The sequence below is a fragment of the Patella vulgata genome, chromosome 4, assembly GCF_932274485.2.
Source record: "Patella vulgata chromosome 4, xgPatVulg1.2, whole genome shotgun sequence".
Lineage (NCBI taxonomy): Eukaryota > Metazoa > Mollusca > Gastropoda > Patellidae > Patella > Patella vulgata.
The window spans coordinates 51,832,990-51,859,785 of record NC_065882.2 but is presented as its reverse complement, the minus strand read 5'-3'; the positions used below and the strand labels follow the sequence as shown (position 1 = coordinate 51,859,785).

General features: G+C 34.1%; 1 protein-coding gene across 1 annotated transcript; it reads right to left on the bottom strand.

The window, feature by feature from the left end:
• Positions 1 to 380: 380 nt before the first annotated feature.
• On the bottom strand, positions 381 to 25,164 carry LOC126818386 (myosin-IIIb). The gene is made up of 30 exons (XM_050545782.2): positions 24,947 to 25,164; positions 21,059 to 21,124; positions 20,709 to 20,839; positions 19,775 to 19,877; positions 19,118 to 19,220; positions 17,460 to 17,616; positions 17,054 to 17,159; positions 16,655 to 16,774; positions 16,412 to 16,520; positions 15,980 to 16,096; positions 15,484 to 15,584; positions 15,040 to 15,126; positions 14,464 to 14,529; positions 13,975 to 14,091; positions 12,800 to 12,911; positions 12,593 to 12,660; positions 12,096 to 12,167; positions 11,735 to 11,854; positions 9,943 to 10,028; positions 9,360 to 9,455; positions 8,782 to 8,873; positions 8,202 to 8,363; positions 6,837 to 6,967; positions 6,160 to 6,356; positions 5,641 to 5,730; positions 5,190 to 5,307; positions 4,415 to 4,462; positions 3,918 to 3,989; positions 3,321 to 3,446; positions 381 to 1,660 (listed from the first exon to the last, which is right to left on the bottom strand). Exons 1-30 carry the CDS (start codon positions 25,055 to 25,057, stop codon positions 1,574 to 1,576), a joined length of 3,171 nt encoding a protein of 1,056 aa, XP_050401739.1. The 5' UTR covers positions 25,058 to 25,164; the 3' UTR covers positions 381 to 1,573.
• Positions 25,165 to 26,796: the final 1,632 nt, after the last annotated feature.

Below are 26,796 nucleotides of genomic sequence, written 5' to 3'. Positions count from 1 at the left end.
CCCCATTTGAAAAAGAAATATACCCGTAAAAAAAACATAGCATTTATCGCGTTTACAATCCAATTGTTGGCGGACAAACGGGGCGTCGACTACAATTATTATTTAATATTCCTGAAATTTCTCTTGGTTTGGGGAGAAATCCAAACGATTTCAATGGTTTCAGGGCATAGGTATTTGGATTGCATTTTGCTATGAAATGATACCTCTAGCAACGCAGTCACAAGTATGTGATCTTTTAAAAGAATGGATTGGAACTTTCAGCCAAACCACAACCACCACGAAATCTTGTTAACGCTGAGAAGAGGTCGTGATATAAAAAACAGCAATAATGTAACAGGGCTGATGCTGGGCCTATGTTTAAACAACATAAAGACCAATAGTTGATTTTTAGATTTATTTAAAACAAAACAAGAATTAAACAATAGGCTAAATTGCAACACAAATAATTAATCTACAAACAAACAGCCTTCAATAAATAAAAATCTAACGATTTCCGGAGGGATGAAATGCATTGAACGATGAGGATCGTGAAGCGGGCGGGGGGGGGGGGGGTGTATGTGTGCAATGCAATGCCCAATGTCTAGAGATTTGATTAAAATTTCGTTCCGTTAATTTTAGTTGGTCTAAATACAGATCTAACCACTTCCTTATAATATCCTGGGTTCCCTGGAGTCTCATTTTAGGCAGTGTGTTTGCTCTAAATGAGAGAAAAATGGAGTTTAACGTCCACTCGACACAAACAATGGTTCAATTTTATTTCAATAATTCGCGTGCACGTAGGGGTCTTTAGCAGTGGGAGGAAACCGGAGAACCGGAGATAACCCACAAGGTTGGACAGGCGACCCTCCTTGTCAAGTACAACCGGGGAATCGAAACCACGCCAGTTGACTCAATGACAGACCTTATGATACAGCGCGCACGTGCTAACCATTCGGCCATCCAACCCCCACCCCATTTCTGCTCAAAACAAGGCGTCTGTTCTTTGGTGAGAAAAAGCTCAAGTGATGTTAAAATGAACACAAACTTCTTAAATATGTCGTTAGGCCTTAATGTGAATGAGAGAATGGACTAATTTTAATTAGAAAGAATGTGTATACAGAAACATAACAATAACAAATATAAATGACTAATCGGATCGATCGTCGTCAATACAAACTCCACAGTCTGAAAGATGTGACATCAAATATTATACAAACTGAAAAATGGAATCATACGGCCAACGATATAATAATATTTGATATAATTAAATCGTAATATGTACATTTAAGATATATTATTTCAGTATAATACTTAATATAATATATTGAGTAATATCTTGATATTATGTTGGTGTTATACTTTACAAAGTCCAATGTCAAAATTTAGTTTCTAACAATACTTGATAAAATTACATATCAACATCTTAGTTTTACAACTTGGATACAGGATAACATTAATAACAATACCCATAGCATTATCACAATGTGTCAACATGCGATAAATATCTCCACATTATCTTAAATTGTGATTGCTAAGAAAGGATATGGAGGTGTATATAGACTTTAATGGCTTAAAGGCCAATATTGTGATTGTTCTATTTGGCCAGTACGTATGCATAATCTTTAGACTTCTTCTTTTGCGTTGCTGTATATCGCTGATGTGCTGTAGTATGCTGTTGTTGCTGAAATGAGATAAATAACTCTATTATAATCTGTTTATCTACCTTAAAGAGGTCAATGCGTCTTTTGATTTAGGTTAAAATAAGATGTAGAATACAATTGGTTTGATCTGTATCATTGATGCGGTAAGCTCCGTTTAATTAAACTTTATTCCGAAATATAAAATCAGTTATATCTTTTGCGACTCAATCCTCGAAACTCGAATTTTACATGTAGACAGTACCAACTTCATAAAAACAAATCAATACACAAAACAAGGTTAATTAAATTGACAATATTATTTTTTGTGCAATCAAAGAAGGTTGGTGATTATAACATTGCTGTTATCCCCACTGTATGTGACGTTCAGAACTTCTATATTTTATATAGAAAATATAATATAAAAACATCACGCACATCTATCAAACACAACAATATAAATATTTATAGTTGAAACCGAACATGTATTGAAAATTTTGATCATTTTTTTCACACTTTGAAAAAGATACTATTGAACATTCAGTGTTAACGTATTTAGATCTTTGGGGAAAAAATATCCCTTCATTATTCAGACAAAATTTACAAAAAAAAAGAATCAAGCAAACCACAGACAATAATTAGCTGACTAGTTTAAACATGCAAGGACCAAATCTGCCTATTATAGTAGTCCTGAAATGTTATCTAAATTATTAGTTAGACACTAATTAACTGATTCAGGCCATAATCAACTCTCATAGTTAGCCTGCGATCTTTACTGGATTTGAATACATTTTGTGGTGGATAATTTAGCGTTATACTGGATAATCGAGACTGTTTATTATAGAACTAACGTTAGTAATGATGATCGAGGCTAGCCTAAAATTAAATCGTTCATATCTCGGTTCAGAGTGAAGTAATTTGACTGAAATTTTTGAACTATTATAGCGAGGACTGTCAACTCTTTATCTAATCTTACCTAATGCCCTTTAAGGAAACATCATGGGCTAGTACGTTTTATATCGGACTATTTCTGAGAATAAAATGACAGAGACAGACTGTTCATGCTACTACTGTCTTTTTCACTGAGACTCAACAATAGATAGATTTACTCTATACAGACAAAACGAACAACCATATTTCATATAGCTTACCACCTCCCTTGCCCTCCTTTTGCAATATAAGAAACACAAAATCAGTTTATGTATAGCATGCATTAATCAGTAGACATATTATTACGTAATTGATCGACTGATCCAATTCCTTCATTTATCAAAGTGACATTGCGTCATTTGCATTTTTTGCTAAAATGTCGAATTTCTCACGACTAAATCCAAGCTATGTACTCAGATTGATTATTTAGCATTTAATTAAGAAAACAAAGTCAAAATACCAACGCTAGATAATCTCCCAGTTTCGATTCAATCGGATTTCAAACAGGCCCATCAGGTTTCTCCGCTACCAATAAAAGATGGCTGGGTCTTTTACATGGCATGCAGCATAGATTGATGAAATTTCAATTAATCATTACTTTGTCAATACTGAATAGAATTGAACCATTTTTGTCTGTTATTCCTATTAGAGATTAAATTTTCACAACACTGTAATCTGTAAGGGATTTCTATTGCGCTATTAAAATGGCGCAGTGGGAGTTTATCTCTGAAACAGACCATGCTCTTTCCTTACAAAAACAGAAGTTCTACTAACCTGATTTCTTAGAAGACGATTTTTTGATTCTTCTGTACGAGCTAAAGAATACTGTGACGTCTCTGTCTTCTGTTTCCCTGGAACTTTCCTCGGCACTCCTCCCGGTATTCTATCATAATACTCGCCCTGTTTAAAAATAATAACATATTACCAAATAAATCACGCTTTCATCCTTAAATCTCATTGGTCAGAAATCGGTGCTCATTTCACCATGGGCATGTTCCGGGACTTGTTAAATGAAGCTTCTAGAACAGTAAACTTGAGGCATTTATTATTATATATATGCACACACAGTATGCTTGCGTAGTATCCGTTTTTCATCGTTTCATAAATAATCATTAGTAGATGTAAACACACGTTCTACCTGAGGTTGACCTACAGTATAGGCTGTAATAACCCAGCAAAGAAATCTATAATTATAGGGCTTGTTTGGCATATAAACTACTTTTTTGGCGTATGTACAACCCACGTAAGGGAATATTGTTTACTGTATTACGAGAGGATATTTCTGATTGGTGCTTATATGGACCGGATAGTTATTACATGAAGCACGTTGCGAATAATTGAACATATGTATTAAAGTTAAAATATATTTACATTTCCTTGCTCTTCTAATATATGATACACGCCTTGCGTCATCAAACCTGCATAATCACATTCTCCTGTTTCCTGTAAACAACATGAAATAAATTAATTCCACCTCACTGAAATAAGCCTTGATCAGGTTAAAATAAAGTAATAAATTCGGTGATCTCAAGTGTGATGGCAGAGGCTCTTTGGGATTAATTTTTCAAAATATTAAGGAAAGGTCCGTTTGTCTACAAATTTTAGTTTTATTTTTGGACACAAGAACAGTTAAATCATAATCGTGACTGTATATATGACATAAAATCTCAATATCAATAGATATTCACTCCATAAAATACATATTACCTCATCAATTTTTATTCAAATCTAAGAGATTTTTTCATATTACAACGTCAACAATATGGACAGAATCAAACTATACAGGAAAAAAAAGGTTCTTGTAATATTTAAAGTATGATAACCTTATCTGTAATATATATATAAACCAGGGAAATGTGTGAACTTACTTGACCACATGGTTCTGTTAAGTACCCATCATAATTTGATATGTGATTCTATAAGGAAAAAGAAAAACCAAAACTGTATTTTTTGACAATTTAATTCAAGGAATGGAAAACGGCACAACATACACAGCTATGTCCGTGAACACGTCCGATTCCCACTCTGGGTGGATGTTCCAATTCTTACATCCTTGGAGCAAAACATGTTATCTCGGTATTTACGTTTACCCGAGGGCTAATTGGTAGGGTAGTGCGAGGTAAACGTACTGTAGCAGTAGCACGAAAACTTTTATAACAAAATGACCCCTTTAGCATGGTAAAAACATCACGGTATGTTTTGTGTGCTAAGCCGGGGGCAAGTCGCAGAATAGTGTTTGGGTGGTTCTTTAATATTTGTTTTATAAATCCGGCATTAAATTCAAATGTATGGTCCGTATTTTACATAGACAACGAAGCTTGGACTTCCGGTAAACCCACGTTAACTATCCATGGTAGGCATTGAGCTCTGCTTGTCGTATTATAGATGATTGAGACTACATATTGTCATCAACCGTTTTAATACTTCCGGCCTGGGGGTTAATCAAATTCCTAGTATGGGTGTGACAAGTAAACTGGGGAGAACGCAAAATACCAGTGCCAGGTCGCTCTGAGGCACTTAATACATAATGTAGATCTGTCTTGAAACGGCATGGCTGTTCTATTATACGTTATCATCCTCGGTGAAAGCGGACTTTAAGCCCTAGGATCGAACAAACGAAAGTGTTATGGCTCTATAATTTACCTCTTGGTAATATTGGGCAAGATCAAGTAACGTGCGGTGAACTTTTTTCTCACCAACAATTATAAACTTTCCATTAGGCAGCTGATCTATCATATAATGACGACATCGGTCTTCAACCCTGGAAAGAAAAACCATAAAAAGTCAGTATTTGGTTGGTTAAATCGATTAGAGAATTCCTACACCCTTTGGCTATCATAATGTGTGCGACGCCAAAAAGTTTCTATAACACATTTTATTGTGCGGTATGAGGATATCATGGTGTGCTGTGAGTACATGTTGTGTATCCATGTTGTTTGTAGAGTTTTGTTTTTAGATGGAGTTATCCTGGGTGGTACAGTTCTGTTACTGTTGTTTTAATTATTGGGGGGTGAACATGTTGCGTAGGGGTGTTTGGGTAGTTCATGCGCTGTGGAGTGGTCATACGCGGTGAGTCCATAAAACATATATTTACCTGAATGATAGAGAATAACCAAATCTGCTCTCACTAACCCGGATTAAAAAACAACCAACTGGTTTATGTTTCAATAATTTTTCAGCATGACTAAAATAAGAATTACATTATAATGAACATTTTATAAATTAAATATTAACACTTGTAATCAGACGTTTAGTGTTAATCTGTACTTTTACAGTTCATGAGACATATTTTATCAATTCGCATACAATAGTAATTAAACCAATCAAAAGTGAGGAATCAGCTGGACCGTTACCCATGCCATGTCAATATGTACCATGCTAATTCAACTACAGAGATAGTGCGGTCACGGCTACAGTAAATTACTATGTGTAGATTGACCGGACGTAGCGATCGTAGAGATTGGTGTTATGCCTGTAATCGAGAGTGCAGCACTCAACAACCCAACAGAACAGCAAACACAACGCACGTAATGCCGGAATACGCCGAACGTTAAGATGAAAGAAAAAAAAAAAACAACAACAATGTCACAGAACGTTTGCAATACTCGCTCACCTTCTGGAAATGACGCCATGGAACCATTCTACAAAAATACCCCCGGATTTATCAATTAATTGATGAACTTGTGTTTCTTCAAACCATCGTTCTGTGGCTTGTTTTGTTCCTGGTTTACCGTATTTATCATTCTTATTAATTTGAACAAACTCGTCTCCTAATATATCATCTGATCCCGAACTATCACCCTCCTCCATCTATAGAAAACATGTACAAAAAAAATACTCATAACAACAATTTTTAAAATATCTTCCATTAAGTTGTTCTCACTCAGGTCTATAAAACAATTAGACGAAACCGACGATTCCACATAAACCAAGCGTGTTTTGCATTATTGGTTTGAAAAAAGTAGTTCGGTTGAATCAAAACAAATTGTAAGATGTAATAAAACCAGGTCGTACTTATTTTCCGGAACAAAGGCTAACACTTGCGACAATTAGTGTGTGACAGCAATAGAAAGTGTGGACAATATCAACATTTCTAACAATCTAATTAAGATTACAATTTCGTTTCGCTTATTTTTCTGATCTTGACAATACTACACCAAAATACACGAAACGAAATTGACATCTGATTTTAAAGAAGTATACTTTCAAAGTGACAAAAGGAAAACAACAGTTGTCCGCCCATCGAAAAAAGAAAACTATTGGTTCTTAACAAACTTTTGTTTCACTAACCTGTGTACCCTGTGTGCATAATGTTTTGAGGTTAGAATCACTTTGTATTCCAATAGAAGAACTGTGTTTAGGCTCCGGTACATCTGGTAATGGTGGTGGTACGATACCACCGCCGCCATATTTAATTTTTGCTGAGAAAAAAAAACAATGACAGACAGTTTGAGAAATATGTCTTTTGTGTCCAGAAGCAAAATGAACAACAGTATTTATATACAGAACAAAGTTTGTACAAAATATATTGGATGCATAAAACAATTGCATACATTACATTCTATTTCATTAATTCATCATAATTCGAACATAAATCTTTAATTTTATTCAATGTATTTTCACTGCATATACCCGACCGATAAATAATTCTAATCGTCTCAATAAAAATCACAATTTAAGGGATACATAACAAGAACATAATCGTTGCAACATTAAATTATCGTAAATTTAATAGTTTCAACTATGCACAATTCCGAAGTTTACATGTACTCCAATCCGAGCATTCCAAGTATTTTTTTTATCAATTGTTAAAGGACAATATTGGTGCCAGTCATTATCACATATGTGATAGAGCTGGTTAAACACATTCCAAATATAATTTTATGTAAGAGATCATTGCTACGATAGCTGAGTAATACAGTTTTTCTGAATCGGAAGTGACGAACGCCAAAGGAAAACACGAGTCGCCTCTCTATATAACTGACTGATGTGACGAATGATAACGGATATACGGGCGAATTTCTGCTCACTAATAATTCCTTTGTAGACCAAAAGTTGTTGTGTGAGACTGTGAAAGGATATCTGACAATTAATAAAAAGAATGACTGTCACTAGATAAGTGAACACGAAAGAAAAACAGAAAAAGTCCGTGCATTACCATGTTTTTATAAGGTATAGAATGAATATAAACAAGGGAATGTACGGACTATTTCTATTTTTCTCGTGTTCTCTTATCTAATGACATTCAATTACTTTATTGAATTGTCAGGTATCCTCTTACAGTCCCATATAACAACTTTTGGTCTCCGAAGGAATTATTAGTGAGCAGAAATTCGCCCGTATATCCGTTATCATTCGTCACATCAGTCAGTTATATAGAGAGGCGACTCGTGTTTTCCTTTGGCGTTCGTCACTTCCGATTCAGAAAAACTGTATTACTCAGCTATCGTAGCAATGATCTCTGAGATAAAATTATATTTGGAATGTGTTTAACCAGCTCTATCACATATGTGATAATGACTGGCACCAATATTGTCCTTTAAAAAGGAAATGTAATAAGTAAACAAACAAACCACAACCATTGTTTCTAGATCTACTTAAGATATAAATAAACTCAAGGTAAAATATATTTCAAATAAGTCTGGTAATATATACCTTGCTTTTTTTTATCCAGATCTTTTTGTTTGACTTCTTGTTCTGCCAAGGCAGCATTCTGTTGTTCTATTAGTAAAGCTAGGGCGGCTAACTCTTTGGCTTCCTTTTCAGCGGCTAAACGGCGCATTTTACATTCACGTCGGGCCAGAAATCCACGCGCAACTGTAAAATAAACAAACAAATACATTTTTATCAAGGTTCAGGGATAACAAGAAATGGTTTCTGGCATAAAATGAAAAATGAAAAATAATGAGGTTTTTGTAGAGGTAATTTCAGCCAATTGGACGAAATTGCTCCCAGATGAGCAACGCACCCACGGGAGCCCGCGCTAAGGTAATCTGCTCTATAGTCTTGTTAAGTAAAACTGCCTTCGTTGTCATTTCTGGTCATTGTTAATAAATCATTTCATTAAAAGAGAACTTGGCCGTAAACGTTTTCAGCTTGGCCTCGCACCCCTTCAACATGGCGATTTTTATGTGTTTTATCAAGATTGGACAATTGGTTGATTTCCGCTTCAAAAAACACCAGGCGGTTACAGTAATGAACACCAATTTGCATGGAAAAACTAGGTTTAACTTACGTTTCTGAAGCTGTATGGCGGCAGTATCAAACTTGGCCAGTATATCAGTCATTTTCTCTATATGATTGTATTTGAGAAAAACTTTAGTTTTCCTGAAAATATACAGTCATTTTCTAAGTTAGATCCAAGAAATTATAGACAGGGTGGACACAATCCCAAGATACTTTATATACACGGGGTTATTTTAATTTTGTTAATGCCATGATATATTTATTATTAACTAATTTACATGCCACTTGTTTACCGATCCCAGAATTGCAAAGTGACAAATGGGACGCTAACTTCATAGATTCTCCTGGAACAAATAGTTCGTAATTTATGTGATGAAAAAAAATAATAGCTTATGATACTATCACCAATGGAAATGTGGCTGTTTAACAAGTGGATGGTGTCCTTTGTAATAACCAGATACAAGCGGTTACCTTGCACGATACGCTCCCAATTTGCAAGAGGTGGACTGAGAACAAGCTAAAAAATGGTTTTGCATACAATCAGGTCCATACTTCAAGATGCTACGATAACTTTTTGAACGAAAATACCAGTTTATATTATTCAGAATTTCAAATAAAAATACTTACCCTACACAATAGCCTGGCATTTTTGTAGATCGTAAAATATCCAGACAATTAGCAGCTGTACCTTGTAACTTGTGTTTGTGTATTAATACTTTATATCTGATAAATAAAAAACACAATGTACATCACATTTTAAATTAAAAGATAAACAACCGAATTGCCAATAAATTATTGTCCATTCTTTATTATTGTTGTTTTTATATATTTGTTTATCATTGTCTATTTATTGCTACTATTGTCGATTGCCCATGTTTTTGTTTGTCTATCTACTATCGATTGTCCATTTTGTTGATGTCTATCGAGTATTGTATATTACCCATTTGTTTGTTGTATATCGACTGTCGATTGTCCATTTCTGTCTATTTATTGCCAATTGTCCATATGTCGCCAGACTTCAATCTATTATGCTTTATTATCTGTCGATTGTCAGTCTGTTATTTTTGATTGCACAACTATCATTTTGCTTATCGAACCCTAGACCTGCACCACTAAAAGTGGGAAAAACCGACTGGTTACTTACTGAGCCATCACGACTCTCGCTATAAGATAGAATATAAGCATAATAATAATATACTAGACAACTTACTTGTCAACAAATTCTTGAAATGTTGGACGTATAGCATAACCTTCTCTTCTTATTTTTGTTGTTTGTAACATACCCGTATATAAAAGCTGCAATGATAAATACAGTTATATTTTGTCATTTTAAAAAGAAAAATCTAGCATGTTTGTATATGATCAATGTCTAGTCCCGAAATGACCTAGTTTGTGTCAAGTGGACGTTTAACCCCATTTCTCTCTATATATACTCAGCCAAATTAAAAACTTGACACTGATGAATTTCAACAATTTTTTTTTCTGGGAAGTCAAATAAATTTTAAAGTGTTTCTAACGATAGTAAGTAGTAAGAAGCCTTTAATTTCATAAAATTGTAAAGTCACGTGGATCAAGTGACTTTTGAGCATATAAAGATGAAAAACCTGAAAAACACGTGCAAACACAAACTCGTGAGGTCAATCGATGCAAGTTTGCTTAAACTGAACACGCACACGTAACTTGAACTGGAAAAACAAATTAAAATTGTTATTTTCATCTTTGTTAGAAAATGCCGCGCCTTTCAAATGTAGAACGTCTACGTGCTATAGGTAGGCTCTATGCTGGTCAGTCTGTGGTCACTGTTGCAAGAGCCTTTAATTGTTCACGCCAGACAATAATGAATCTTACAATGAGGGTGCTTCAAACTGGAACTATTGCCGACCGCCCAAGGGCGGGAGCGCCACGTGTGACGTCACTCCAGGAAGACCAAGCAATACGATTACGTCATCTTAGAAACAGATTTGTCACTGCAACCTCCACAAGTAGAGAGATGTTTGGTGGAAGGGTAACTGCACAAACTGTTCGAAATCGCTTGCAGGCTGCTGGTCTTCGAGCTCTGAGGCCCTATAATGGACCAATATTGACATCTCTTCATCGCCGTAACCGACTTGTGTGGGCCACAAGACACATAAGATTTACTCAAAGACAGTGGAATTCGGTTGTCTTTAGTGACGAATCTCGATTCACTTTGAGATTTGCCGATGGCAGGGTCCGAGTGTACCGCAGACGAGTTGAACGTTACGCTCAAGTATGCGTCAGAGAAGTTGACCGATTTGGTGGCGGCAGCGTCATGGTTTGGGGTTCTTTTTGTGCACATGGACGTTCTCCTCTTGTTGTTGTCAAGGGAACTTAAATGCTGTCCAGTACAGGGATCAGATTTTGCAACCTGTTCTTCCTCCGTTTATGAAGAGACATGGACCTGGACTAACGTTTCAGCAAGACAATGCTCGACCCCATACAGCAATTGCTACCCAGAATTTTTTAAAAAATGCCGGTGTCAAAGTCCTGGATTGGCCGTAGCTTAGCCCTGACCTTAAACCTATTGAACACATCTGGGACGAACAGGGTCGACGTGTTCGTCAGCAAGTGAATCCACCACTGACGTTGCAGGACCTTCAACATGCTTTTGCTGAGCAGTGGCGACGTCTTCCTCGGGTAGTGTTTACTAATGTTCTGAGATCCATGAGAAGACGTTGTGTGGCAGTACGAGACGCTAGAGGAGGCCACAACCGTTACTAAACACTTTATTCCGATTGTTCTCCAAGTCTGTGAATTTCATTTTGGGGGGTACTGTGACATCACGAACGTTATCAATGTCAAGGACTTTCGGCGAGACGTATTCTTGCTTTCTGTTGATGTCAAGGTCGTCTGTGCACAACATAACACTAAAATAGTTGCCTTAAACCAAATATTAAAAATCTAGTCCCAAAAATCCCGAGTGTCAAGTTTTTAATTTGGCTGAGTATATATATAATGAATGTGACTAAAATGATTAAACGTACCTGTTGATTCATATAAGGGATATTGAAATCATTAGCTTCTTTATTATGATTTGGTTTTAAACACCGGACAAATATGGGTGAAGATTTGGTCATTTTCTCCATCAGCATATTGAGAGACCTCTGTAAATAAAAATAGTTTTTAAATTTTAAAGACATCTATAATAAATAATATTATACTGCCGTTACTCTTAAAATCTGAACAGCATATGATAAAACAGTTATCCCTAAAACAATAATTATGGAATAAAACAATTTAAATTACAAAGGCTAGATTTGCCTTCAACTGATATTATTATTATGTAGACCGGTGTCCAAAAACAGATAAAATTGTGTACTATAGCAGTGACTTGGCTAACTTTACCTTAAACTGTGTTCCAACGGTGACCTTCCTTTTCGCATCTCCGATTTCTACAGGACCTTTACGACTTCGACTCTATAAAGAATACAATATCAATATAGTTTGCTTGCTTGTTTTGTTTTCACTATAAGCACTCAAAACGGTTGAACATATAAATTTTAAAGACAGGTGATATTTGGAAATTTAACGAATCATATTTTTTGAACTATTAGACTGATGTTCGAAAAATAAAGTTTTACATTATTTTTGGACAAATTTCTTTCCATCCACAGCAACTTATCCGAGTTTCGGACCGTTTTTTTAACCTCATAACCAGTTTTTACAAGAATTTTAATGGTGCTGTTTAACGACAAAATTGTCAATGTATAGTGTCAATTTTGCCCTTCATGACAAAACATTTATTATTATTGGGTTGTGGGAGTACAAGATGTTTGTGCCCTTGAAACGACCCATTCAATATTTATGTACAAAAAGCCGTATGAAAAAAGCAAGATACCCACCTTATTGTTTCTAGAGCGAACTGATCGACGACCTTGAAGAGCTAATGTACCAGTTCTTGATATCTCAGCTGAAAAACACATATAGGTCCATTAAAATATCTTGCTGTGTTCCCTAAATTGAATACCCTCTATAGTATTCAAATTTGATTTCAACTACAGGAAAAAAAAACGACCACCCATGTTTCAAACTTTAAAATAAAATCTCACCTTTAAATAATGTTTTAACAAGCTGGTTTTTACTGTCTTTCAATAATTCTACAATACCAGCAGGCATTGTATCTCGGTTCTTTTCTAACCACTGTGTAGCATCGTACATTACCTAGAATAATAGTAAGATTATATACCACCATGTCAAGATAATAATGTACTTTGACTGCATTAGCTGACTTTTGTCATAGTCTGTCATGCAGAATTCGGACGTTAAATAAAGCCATTTCACACACAACATACAACAGTATATTAATGCAGAAAATGAAATCATCTTTTAAAAACTGTCACCAGAATAAATATTAGAATCAAGAGGAGACCATAAAGGATCTTGGCAATGTCAGTTTTGTCAGATGTAATGATTTTTAAAGATGGGTATGATTGGTGCGTTCAGCATGTTTCAGCATGTCATGACCAATCTAAATTCAAATAAAGTAATACTGATGGTTAAATGAGCATAAAACAACCTAGATGATATAATCTTAAATCAGTATTTATTCATTATTCTAAGAAACAATGATTGAAATATATGTCATAACTAATCTACTTTTTAAGGATAGCCTATGAAAACCAGCAACAAATACGCGATGTAAACTGGTTTATTTCAAATTGGGTTCTTTAGTGGCAGATCATCAGCTCATGTCATCACTGGAGGACACACCCTCAATAAAACAGTATAATTATATGAAAATAAATATATGTAGTAGACAACAATAAACAATTCCTCCTCTTCTAATTGAGATATGGTGGATAATAACACGCGACTGTAAGAAATTTATTTTTTTTATAACAGTTCTGCTTCAATAAAGTTTTACTCAGGTGACAGGTAGAACACTGTCACCGTGTTTGAAAGATCATTGTTGAGACTGTACTGGCTTTTTTTTTTGATGTTCTCGTCATTGAGGAAGTGTATTCTATCCTTTTCCTTCAGTATTGGATATAATTTGTACAACCTGTCTATACAAACTTCGCCAGGTTAATGTATTTCTTTAGTATATGATTTCAGTTTTAATACTTGAAACTAATGGGAGAAACAGACCACTCTATGTCACAATACCTTTTATATATGATAACATGATACACTCATAAAATGGAGTACAAGAGTGCATTACATGAACCGACGGATAGGGTATAGAAATAATATTGGATGTTAATATGATGTATGTCATACTTACTTTGCCAGCATAATGGTTGATAGAGAAACATGGTGGTGAACTTTTCTGTGATTTCTGATAATGATCATTTTTACTTATACAATGATTTAACTTTTCAACAAATGTCGTATCTGTAGCCTGGAATATAGATATTAAATGAACAATTTGTAAGAATGTGCTCACAAGTAATGGAAATTATACATGTTTACACTTTGATATACCGTTTTTAAATTTCTTATGGAAATACAATCTAATTGTTTCTTTATTTTCAATGGTTCTGATTTTAATTGGAACCAGGTAAAATATAAAACGAATGAAATTGCGAAATGATTTTTCAATTGTATCATAACTCGACCAGTCATCTTGTTTGGCATTACACCAGACAGGTAAGCAATGAGTTTGAACAATCCAACGGCAGTATTCGAGTCTAGGGCATTCTATTCGTATATCATCTGGTAGCAGGCCCCTCCTAAGCATATGACAAATATATTTACGATTTGAACCACTTACTTTGGGAAACCGACATTCTTCATCTAAAAGAGCGAGGATACCTATTGGTTTTACAAGGAACAAATCCTGCAATCAAAGTAAAAATCCAATATATACATATATATCTTTCTTATTCAAATGTCTAAATATAATAGCTAATTGGTTCATTCATTTTGACATGTCCATTGATATGTCCATAAACTCTTGCCAGGTTTGAACTCATTGTGCATATTACTGTTTTAGGTTAAATTTACATTGTATGTCTTATATACATGTACAGTCTGATCTGTAATGTTGGACTGTTTGACAGGACTATTTTTAACATTTTATAAGAAAACATAATAGATTGCGTATGCTTGATTTGATTATTGCTAACAACACTGTTTGAATTGTATGTGTTTTATACAATACGATCAGGAAATATTTCCAAACCACTAACAATCAGAAATGTATAAAAACCTCGGGCTCCTCTATTCAGTTTATTATAATTCAATGTTTACTGTGATAGTACTTTTGTTAAGTTGTCCTTAGTTAGAACTTAAGACGTTACACGTATATATGCTTGTATATTAAGTATATTACAAATATTGTTCTTACCAATAGAGGTTTATTGTCTATAAATGGAATTTCTGTCCAACCAATACCTTCTTTTATATATTCTTCTTGTTCCATTTTAAAGATATGCTAAAATCATTAAACATATTTTTTTATAACATTTAACAAATTCTACACAATTTTCATATTGAATACAAGAAAAGAATTACCAACAATTCACAGGGTCAATGTTCAATATATTTTGCTGCTCAAAATGAAAAAAAAAAACCCCAAAACTGTCAACATTTTTATTTATTGCTGTACAATGTATTTTTTTTTTGCAACTCAAACAAACAATTTCAATGTTGTGTCCATCTTTCTTTTTACAATATGCTCCAATACACACGATCACTAAAGCCTCGAGTTCATCTTTTTTGACTACATTATCCATGACGTCATGGATGGAAGAGAATTATTCCTCCGGTTGCTCAGCATATTGTAGCATACCTGATTGAAGAAGAACTGTAACTGTTCATTAGCTAAATTTATGCAGGCTTGTTCAAAACTGTTCTTTTCAAAATGTTCAAATCCAAAAATATCCAATATACCTACAAAGAACAAATAACAGAGTTGTTATTACCGGCAATGATCATGACTGATAATAGTAATAAGCGAAATAAAAATGTGCTTGTTTTCTTAAATCTCTCCGGAATATTCTGCAACATGAAATCAATTCCTAAGCTAATTTGACAATTATAATATTTGATCAAACATCTAAATGAAAAAGGTTTTTTTTATTGCTTTTGTCTATGTTTAAATACAATTATTAACACAGTCTAACTATCGCCAATCTGATTGAAATAAGGATCTGTATTTCGTTTTCTTTTTTTATACTTTCGATGACCTACACTATATCTTGTGAAGATAAGTAAAACGAAATTTTGAACTATAAAAACGAAACGAAATATGATCTGTCTTTTAATCAGATTGAATTATCGCTTACCTATTTCTCTGATATCACTATTTTTCTTATAGTCTGGTGCTAAGAGCTGGTTGACTTTATTCACAATCCATCCAAATACTCGACCATAGATAGCTTTAGATAGAGCATCTCGACAATCTGTCATGATAAACAAACATTGTATTCTTATTATTACTTACAGTTAAACATCTATACGTCGTACTTCAATGGCCCATGCATTTTTGTTCGAGAAAAGTACACTTCAAGTAAACCATTTTGTCAAAATTTTGCTGCCATCTTTGTTAAGATTAGGGATCTGGGCGTTTATAACGAATTCGATGGATAGCCGCTATTTAAAAGAATGCATACACCAGTATTTTCATTAACAACACACCTTTTTTGGTATGATATAGGGGATCCTTATTAGAGCTGTTCATAAAATGATATTTCTATCAAAGTACTTAAATTATGTACCTTCGGCTTTCTCTTTAGAATAGTTGATTTTAATGTATTCTCCCTTAGTTACTGTTACCATGGAAGTTAAACATTCGTTTAATTCTTTTTTATTGATTGATAGTAGATCCTGAAAAATAGTCGAAGGCAATTCTGTAATATTTTCAAGAAAAATTATTCATATACTCAAATCCATTATCATAGCAATGGCATAATATATGAAGTATTAATCAATAATATTTATTTATTTACTTTTTTACTTACCGTGGCTTTATTCAGAGGGTCAGCTTTGGAAACAGTTGTAACGTCATTTTCATCGGTTTGAAATGAAATATTTCCCAGATGCAGAACGCTGGCCACCATTTGAAAAAGACCAAGTTGTTCCTGAAAGGGTATCAAATTTGCTTCAGTTAGAAAACTAGTTGAAAACGTATACTATCTTGGCGAATGTAGTTTTCCCCGCGTCATCTAATGTCTTTTGTCCGAATATGTGAAGATACATAGCACGTAAAATTATGTTTTATTTATGAAAATATGTATCAAAATAACAATCACATCATCGGGAGACAATAAACATGGTAATTCTGTGATTACATATATTGCCCTAACAGTCATAAAATCCTATCATGGTCAATGGAAGAAGACATTATTTGATTAACTCACCTCATCTGTAAAGCCAACTAAATCTAAAGCGTTTATCAATTCCTTATACTGATTCTGTAAAAACGGGAGGTTGTTTCTTAAAGAATTTATCCCATTTGAGAGGTATCTGAAATAAATATGCAAATATGAGATAATGAATAAAAGTAGGGGGTTTTGTTTTACTATTTGTTTGCTATTTGTGTTTCGTCCGGCATTTCTTGAATAAAAAATATATTATTTAATATTGCAAGTATGTGTTATATTCTATTTCCGGTTATCAACTTGTGGAGATGGGTGTGAATGAATTTGAAGTAGGGCTGCTTGTCAGTTGGGAATTTTTGTTTAAATGGGTCGCCAAACGTAATTATTTCAATGACTGACTATAATTATTAAAGTCTATATCTGTAATAATATATGAAGACAATACCTGTAATTTGTTGTGGCGGCTAGCTCAAATTTATTGCTTTTCTCCAGTGATTGTCCGGCAAATAAGTAATAAAATATATGAAAGTTTTCGTCTTCTTCATGTTGACCTACTACACGTGACTTCTCTAAAAGATATTCAGATATCTTGGCACCTTTCACTATAAATATAGAATTAATGTACATAAAGTCTTCCTTTATTTCAATATGTGATTAAAATGGATGCAGGGACCGAAAGTCAGGTGGGTTTTAGTCTGCTTTTCATTGAACATAAATGTGAATTCCTGTAGTCTTTTAAGAAATGAAATGAGGTTTAACATTCTACTGTTCTGCCCGAGCTGTTCTAATGAAGACGGGCATATACCATGCAGTGTGCTATGAGGGAAATTGTGTATGGGCAGCGGCACTATGGCCTAATCTCATATTGAATTCCAACTGTCAAGGTATCTTTTATACACGGTCCCCTGCGAAGGACTAGACAGCCGTCCTTGTCAGGCCCTCCGTACTGTACCACTGATAATAGGAAACCACTTCGGAAAATCCCGATGAACTTTCTCGGTCAATGCATGGATCGAACACGCGACCTCCAGGCTAGCGAGCCAGCGTTAGTCTTTTAAGGTTAATGCTTATAAATGGTATGTTGATCCGAGGTGGTCGGGTGGTGCGGGGTCTTATTCAATTAGCTACCTTAAAGAAACTAAATTTCCATTCTTTGGCAACTAGAAATGGACATAAATGGGCCACAACACATATAATAAAGTAATATGAATGTATATAAATTGATTTACATTCAATCGTTTCTGTTTTTACTGTAAATTCTAGTCCAAATTCAATGGCAGTCCTTGGTGTCTGGTTAGTCCAGTCTACACCGATAGTATTCTCCTGAAGGGTATGTTTAGCCTCTTTCATCGAGTCGCTCCATTACAAATGGCGCTCGAAATCATTCTGGCACGCGTTTCGTGTGCCAATTTTAAAATTTTCATTTTGTCTTAGATATTGAATATCAGAAGCCCATCTTTTCACGGTAAGATAACAACATCAATGTTGATTTAAATTGACCAATAAGTCGTGTTTGCAAAGTCGACAACTGTGGATGATATTGCGTTAGAATCTTGTCTCCTTTAAACTTAACTCACAACCTTCAGGCATAATGTCCTCGTAAATCTAGGCGCGAATGGTATGTTATGAGAGAATATCTCATCAACTTTAAGGGGCAGTAGTGTAAGATGAGACATATGCACTTGTTGTAAAGAAATAGGTAACAGGATGAAAGGCGATAAATAACAATTTAGTATGGCCCCAGAAATATGATGAATAATCAGACATGTATATCAAACAGACGAGATAAAAAAAAATCAACAACACTATCTTCTTCCTGGTCCCATCGTGTGACATAGTCATATAAAACGCTATTATATATTCTATAGGCCGTGCTTATTGTAGGTTTTACAGTAAAATGTTGAATACCGTACCAGACTTAATCAAATGTCATTTGATCTTCAGGAACGAAACAAAAACCATTTTATTATATGTCTATGAGATGGTAAATCCAATTAACATTTATAGACAATTTCTCCCGTTTTTTGTTTGTTGGATGTCTGCATGCCGAACATAGAAGCTGGAATATCTCACATCTCGGTTTGAAATTAATATTGAACTCACCTTTGCCATCTTGAAACCGTAACTGGATGTATTTGCCAAATCTACTGGAATTATCATTCATCTGAGTTAAAGCATTACCAAACGCCTCGAGTAGGGGATTCACCTGTTTCAAAATAATAATCTACTATAGCATAATGTATCAAATATATGACTGTGCTCAATCAAAATATATATACTATAGCAAAGGAATTAGGGATGTTTAAATTACTAAATTTGATTTCTAAGAGGGGTATTGATGGGGGAGGTTCAATTAAGCACAAAATAAGTACATGTTAGAATTAGTGTCACATGTGAGGGCGGAGCCACGTCCCACGGTGGCTCAGTGAGTAAGACGTTGGCTCGGTAACTTGGAGGTCCCGTGTTCGATCCCTGAGTTGGCCGAGAAAGTTCATCAGGGACAATGTATAGTGGTTCAGTGGGACGAAAAACCGAGGTCAAGTTTAGACATTGGCATGCAAGTAAAGGGTCCCTTGGCAGTTGGAATTCGATATAAGAGTAGACCGTTCCACCGCTGTTTGGGCAAAACTTCCCCCATAGCATGTTGTATGTCCCAGTCGGAGCAGAACAGTAGGACGTTAAATCCCATTGCATTTAATTTCAGAAGGCAAATGTTTGCGTATGACTTTTGTATTCATTTGGGATAATAGTGGGACATACCTGTAATATTTGTTGTTCTAGTTGACTAGTACCATTACATAATTCTATTAACTGCTTTATAATCAACTTAGTACTTTCTGTTTTACCAGCACCACTTTCACCACTGAAGTTATAAATATAACATGAATAAATAGTTCTAATTAACGGTTGATAAATGAGACACAGACATACAGTATAATACAGAATCACCAGGTATCGTTTTTCAAGATCCATTGAAATTGCTAATGATCCATGTAATAATAATCTAGTTTAGATATACAGAATAAAGGTAGGCAAAATATATCAATTTATGATTGTAATAATATACACAATCCTTGACCTAGATACATACATGCATCAACAGTTGATATATTATTATAAAATTGTATTTAAAATGGCTAGACTCTTTGAGTTGGGTCTAAAATACAATTATTGATTTTATATATTTATGGTTTATATGTTTTGTGAGATAACAATATTTCTTTGGTGAAAATGTTATGCCTGAAGATAAAGCCAGTGTTGAGACACTGCCTATTTTGTGTTCCACTGTCGACACAGTAAGTTTGAAAATGAAATTAAAATTAATCTTTCGAAATAAAAGGTTATTCAGATACCACTTACCCAATCACGAATCGAAATAATACACCAGATCATCCCATCTCAATACTCTTTTGACCAATATCATAACATATAGGCCTCGCTCTGTTTAGACAGGTGTCATGTACAAGGTATACCGCCAGCTTTATGGCTAACAAGTATTTGACCATGATCAAAAGTGTTTAGTTCTTATGGGCATCTGTTTTGACGCGTGTCATACACAAAGTATATCACTGGGTGTTTCCAGAACACGTCCTATCACATAGCTAACAATTATTTGTGCATATTAATATGACAAACCGGGATATAAAGATAAATATACACCTAGCTTATTTTAAAGAAGCATGAGGATGATTACCTGATTAATATACACTGATCTGCTGGTAATAATCCACCTTGTCCTATCATAGATTGAAACGCCATATCAGCCACGGCATATATATGAGGTGGGTTGGCACTCTTCTTGGCCATTTTATACATTTCTGATTCCTATTGTTATAAAACATACATGTTAATGATATTTGGTAATTGTATATTTAGTTTTAAAATTCACTGTAAATAAATAAAGGATGTGTAGACCAAAGTTTCATCGAACGTCTGTCGAAAAAATCAAACATATTGCATATAATCTAATTTAAATTTATTGACGCTTTAAATCAGGACAATAATATGATACTGTACATCATTAAACTCAAAGAAAATTGTTACCTTTTTTCCATAGATGCCAAGATCTTTAAAGGGGTTAACTGCAATTAATATATCTCCAACGTACGTCTACAAAATAAAGTTCATAATAAATATAAATGTGTACTTCTAATTTCTATGATCCTTTGCCAGGACGTATATTGCCAGAGAGTTCCGCATAATCTTCGAAAAATCCAGACTGTCAATGAATCTTTGATGCGTTCGCGACCAATGTGATAAATATTACTTGTCTACGTGTAGGTGGGGGTGTTGTTTCTAGAGTAAAATTTCCACACCAGACACTTCTTTGTGCAGCAATTTCCATTCCAATAATTCTTGAGTAACTCTGTTGTTTGTTGTTTTTCTTTTTATTAAGTTCGCAGACGTTAATTGTTTTACTGGAATCAATATTAATATGGTTTATTGTTCATCTTAGGAACAAAACTCTCCTTGTAAGGAATACGAAATGGCGGAACGCGTTGCCATAGGTATCGTTGCTATACGTAGGTAAAATGTAAAATATTTTGTTTCGATGTAATTATTTATTATTCTTCGTATAATCGTTTTGTTGCATTATGTTTAAATACAGGGGTGACAACAATCGATTCCAGTTTCTTTTTATAGTTTGTAAAAAGTATAATTTGTAAACGCAAACTAAAATCACAAGATAAAACATCAATCAATATGATGGAAAACATGCTGAAATAGACAGCATAAACTGTAATATGCGGGCATTACTAATAATTGTGTGCTTTAATGACGCCAATGATGGATTGTCTTATAGTTTATAAATGATATATTGTTTTATACTTATCAATCAATTATGACAGACGGTTAAAGTAGTTAATAAATATTGTTCAGGAAGGGAGTTTAAACATGTATCGAAATAGCAAAATATAGATACGAGTTGATATGGAAATGACAAAAAGCTATTTATGGTTTTAAAAAGCAGTGCAATATTGTTAAGTCATGTTTTGGGCTTGATCAGCTTCTATATTTGGCACTGTGTATTCATATCCGTTAACAGGGAAGGTGACTATTATTCGTTCAACAAATCGGTTTTCTGTATAAAATCACCCCTTACTCAATATAGGTGATGGATATTTCTTAATTCAATTGCATATAATATAATGTATTATATCCTATACTTGTTCTCTTTTTATTACCTAATTGTGTGCATGACAAAACCACATACAACCAAACGTCTACCTCTGGAATTTTTGAAAACTAAATAATCTACGTTTTATCTGTGGGTAGTCAATTAGAAATATCCCATATTTAATATCAAAATGACCTATTCACACCTTTATATCAAAAGTTACATATTATTTATCTCAACAAGGAAGTACCTATTCCTGTCTAAATTGATAAATAGCACGGTATGAAAGATAATCCTCAACAAATAATTATATCTATACTTGGTGCATGTTCGTCAACTGTAAGGATAATGTTATGCTCATATAATTGATGGTGTTCATATAGACAGATTTATCAAAATATTTCACAGAACAAATTCCTGACACACTTAACACGTAGGTATAGAAAGGAAATTTTGAATCTGGTAAAAGGAACATAAACTACGAAAGGTGTATTTGATCCAAGTCGGGAAAACAATATAAAAGGGGGAAAGAGGAACTCAGATATACAGTTTTCCTCTTAATTACACACGGCGTTGTCATAACATGAACCTTTATGAATACAAAATAAGGAAAGTATAATCTTAAAGAAATGTGGGGAACTATAAAAAATATACAGTAAATTCAGAAGCCAAACAAGTTATCTATAATAAATATAAGAATATCATAATTTTGTTTAGTATTGCCTACTAGTTATACGGATAAGTTACGGAGCTTTCATTGGGTTCTGGTCCATATGCCTGCGGCTTAACTTTTTTAAATGCCCCCAACAATATCGGTTTAATTAAATTGTGCTCCGAAATTATTCGAATCGATCATTTCTAACTGAAATAATGACCATTTAAATTTAAATTGATCACAAGTGATTTCACGCCTCCATCTTCATGTGTCTACGATAAATAAAATAATAATTAGTACGATATCTTTCTCGTGTTCAGGTCATACCATTCTTCTTGAAGGTTTATACCCGGGTGCGCTTAATTACATAATACGAACACCCTTTACATTTAAATAGTACCAGCTTTAACTTTTGAGACACGTCAATGATCCAATGGCCTTTAAAAAAAGAAGTCTCGAATATTATGATTTATATGGATGAGTGGAGCTATCACTTTTACATGTTTGATTGGATGACCCGAGATGACTTTTTGAAGCTCGATATACATTCACAGCATGTTAACGTGGTATTTTGTCAGTTCAGGGGTGACCCTCCCAAAACGTGACAAAGTAATATCCACTGTTGAACTAAAATAACTTATACAGCGGTAAAATACATCGCAACACATGTGTGTTTGGAGTGTTTCCACGGTTTATAGCAATACTGCTCTATTATTCGGTGTATATAAAGTACAATTTCGGTTCAAATTATCAGATAGCAATTAAACCTGGTTGCATTTTATGATAGGTTCGGGTTTAATGTTGTCATTACTTGTCACATCAAGTGTAATATTATATAATTTAACATAACTTTAATTATGTTACCTATATCTGTAATTAGGTCCTACACGCCACTGATACAGTCGTATATAGCACAAATGACAATACAATACAATGTACATATTGTCTCTTCGACTAAGTGTCTTTTGGCGACTGAATAGAAATGAAACAAAATATTATCCAAAACGAAAAACAGAATCGGATGCTCGAATTTAATTTGATGTATCTTCTAATTGAAAACGCTGTTAGAAGTTTGGATATTAATGTAAAAAATAAATAAAGCTTTATGCCCAAGCTTAAATTCGAACTTCAAGCAGATTTATAAATTAAGAGAATGTTTCCTCCCGACATGACACAAAAGACTTTGTCATGACACAACTCCCATTGATCTTACTTTATAACGTTCTGTTATCTGAATTGTCGTAATGCTATAGTGAGGGTCCCATTACAAAATTAATATCAGCATGTTCTGTAATTTGTTTATAATAATTTTCCTCCGATAGATACATATTTGTTCCTGAGATGGTTATAAAATGATATCTGTGTAAATAATCTATTTTTTTCAAGAGCGTCATTGACACAGTAGTATTAAAGAAGAGCCCAGGTTTTGGAACCCTGATTTACACCAACATTCTAAAGTCATGATGTTTGCCAATAATATCGATCGCAGATGGCATTAATGTAGGGTCATCGGGATTTTCCGACGTGGACGGAGGGCCTGACAAGAACAGTTGTCTAGTCGTTCGGATGGGAGGAAAAACCAAGGTCCCGTGTATACATTGACGAGCTCGTAAAAGATCCCTTGGCAGATGGAATTCAATATAAGAGTAGACCATAGTGCCGCTTCCCGGGCCAAATTTCCCTCATAGCACACTGTATGGGGTATGCCTGTCTTCATTAGCCCAATCGGAACAGAACAGTAGGACGTTAAACCCCATTTCATTATATTTCATTTCATTGCACTGATGTAGTGGAACTGAATTTGAGCCAATTCGCGGAGTTTGATATCATAAAATTAATTAAACCTCGGCATATCAGGATACTAGCTACCAGTACAAAATATTTGGATAATATCACCATACCATTGATAATATAGAGAGATCAAGTTCGGGTGAAACAATACCGTGGGTCATAAAAATATTATTGATGTTTGAAATTACTTTAAAACAATAAACGATATCTTAGCTACACAACTCTCAAAACTGTGCCCAATAGCAAGATAGTGTATGTCTAGGGTGACATATAGCCCGCAGGTTTATCTAGCAAAGAATTTAGATCTGCGGATATCATACAAGTTAGTTAATCAAACGCCTTCTCTTAACGTCACAAAGGTACTTACATAGATGATATCCCTTTTATAACGTTCATGTATTTCCTCTAAAAGTATCTGATCATCTAGTTTAGCAAGGGTTGCTAAATCCTCCGCATATCCTTTCTCTTGTCTATCCATTTTAAATATCCTTGTCTCTAAATATTAAACACTGCTTTCACACTGCTAACATTTTATATACTAGTGTTTACGGGTAGATACGGTAAGTACAGGGGCTTGGTGACTCAGCCACACGCTACATGACGTCACTGAGGTCTCCACAATCAGTGATCGAGTGTTTACCTTTTGTAAATGACGAGTCGAAGATTACAAAAAAGTAAACTTAGAATTCAAAGCGTAAAAAAATCATATTGATAATATACAATGTGTAGGCCACTCCCATATATTCTTCTATATTTCATTCAGCGTGAACAATTACATCACTGGTTCAGGCTACGTTTATGTCTTACCTTATTTGTGCTACATGTATATTATATGCTTCCTAGAATTCGCTCTCCCCAACAAAAAATAAATAAATAAATAAAAATGGGCAATTGTAGAAAAATGTATGTATAAAAATATATGCACAAGCAGAACAGATAAATTAACCATGTAGATTTCCCAAATAAAAGAGAAATGTTACAAGACGTTTAGAAACTTCACATACCAGCTTTATCTTCGACTAGAAATTCAGAAATCTAAAGCTTCTCAGTAAAGGTTAACCATGAGACGGACCCAACTTTCTTCTAAAGATTAGAACTTTAAAATGTAGAGAATAAAAGAAAAGGTATTCTGTCTCATAACACGCCATGTGGCGTGTGTGTGTGTTGTGGGGTCTGACATTATTTGAAAGTTACTTAAATGTATATTGAAAATGTAGATAATAAACGGCGGGTCAGGGTTAACAATGCCCACAACCCCGCCCATTATGCTCCAATACAACGATACATCCCGACAATTGATAATGCCCATGGGCATGTTAATATTTGTTTTCTGGCAATGTAGTGATAGACTGATGACAGTCTCAAAATATCCCACACAGTAAAACCGTATCAAAGTTTACTTAGTATGTGTCTATAGACCAAACGTCTTTTCACGGGTTACTAAATGTTGTATATAATAATTTGTGAAGCATAAAGTCTGATTCACATACAGTGTTGTAATATTACATTTTACTTACTCATATATTTACTGATATATATTTAGATTAAAAGAAACGAAGGAGATCATCCTAAATCACGATCTATAAAACTAGTCATCATCAATTTAATATGAGTCAAAAAAATTTAACGCAAAATATTAAACAAATAAATTTGAATAAAAATTATCTTGTACTAATATTTGTTTAATGTGAATTGAAAAGCTATTACAACTTATATAATAAACTTTACATATCTATGTTTTGAACACATTCGGGGAAAGCGGGCGCTAATGCCTAATTAATTGATAATAATAATAATGTTTAACTGCATGGTTTGAATTGGTGGACTTTAGAAGACTTATCCTCTTCAAATCCGGCCGTGAAAGATTTAACTAGAATCTCGTCAGTTCTTTCGAATAGTGATGGGACAAGCTCTAATCGATTTTTTTTTTTTGTTTTTTGTTTTTTTGTGTTTTTTTGTTTCGAAAGTTTAAGCGAAAGTCAGTTTGTTTACAGATTTTAGTTCTATTTTTGGAAGAAAGTTTTTGAAGGAACACAGATTGTCATTCCAAAGAGCAATTTTGAAAAAATCCAGTAAAATCAACAATATAGTATATTTGACCAAGAATTGAAGTTCGAACAGCAATATTTTTGAGCTTGGAAATGTGATTTTAACCATTGCTCCTAACAAAATATTCGCGCTGTGAACTTCATTGCAGTAATGCTGCCTTCTGTGTTC

Bases quoted from the DNA above. Each gene is read 5' to 3' on its own strand.
- LOC126818386 (XM_050545782.2), bottom strand. From the start codon at position 25,057: ATGGATAGACAAGAGAAAGGATATGCGGAGGATTTAGCAACCCTTGCT. The intron at 19,221-19,774 runs GTATGTCCCACT...ATTTTGAAACAG, and splicing joins TAGAACAACAAATATTACAG to GTGAATCCCCTACTCGAGGC. The intron at 8,364-8,781 runs GTAAGTTAAACC...TTTATTTTACAG, and splicing joins CGCCATACAGCTTCAGAAAC to TTGCGCGTGGATTTCTGGCC.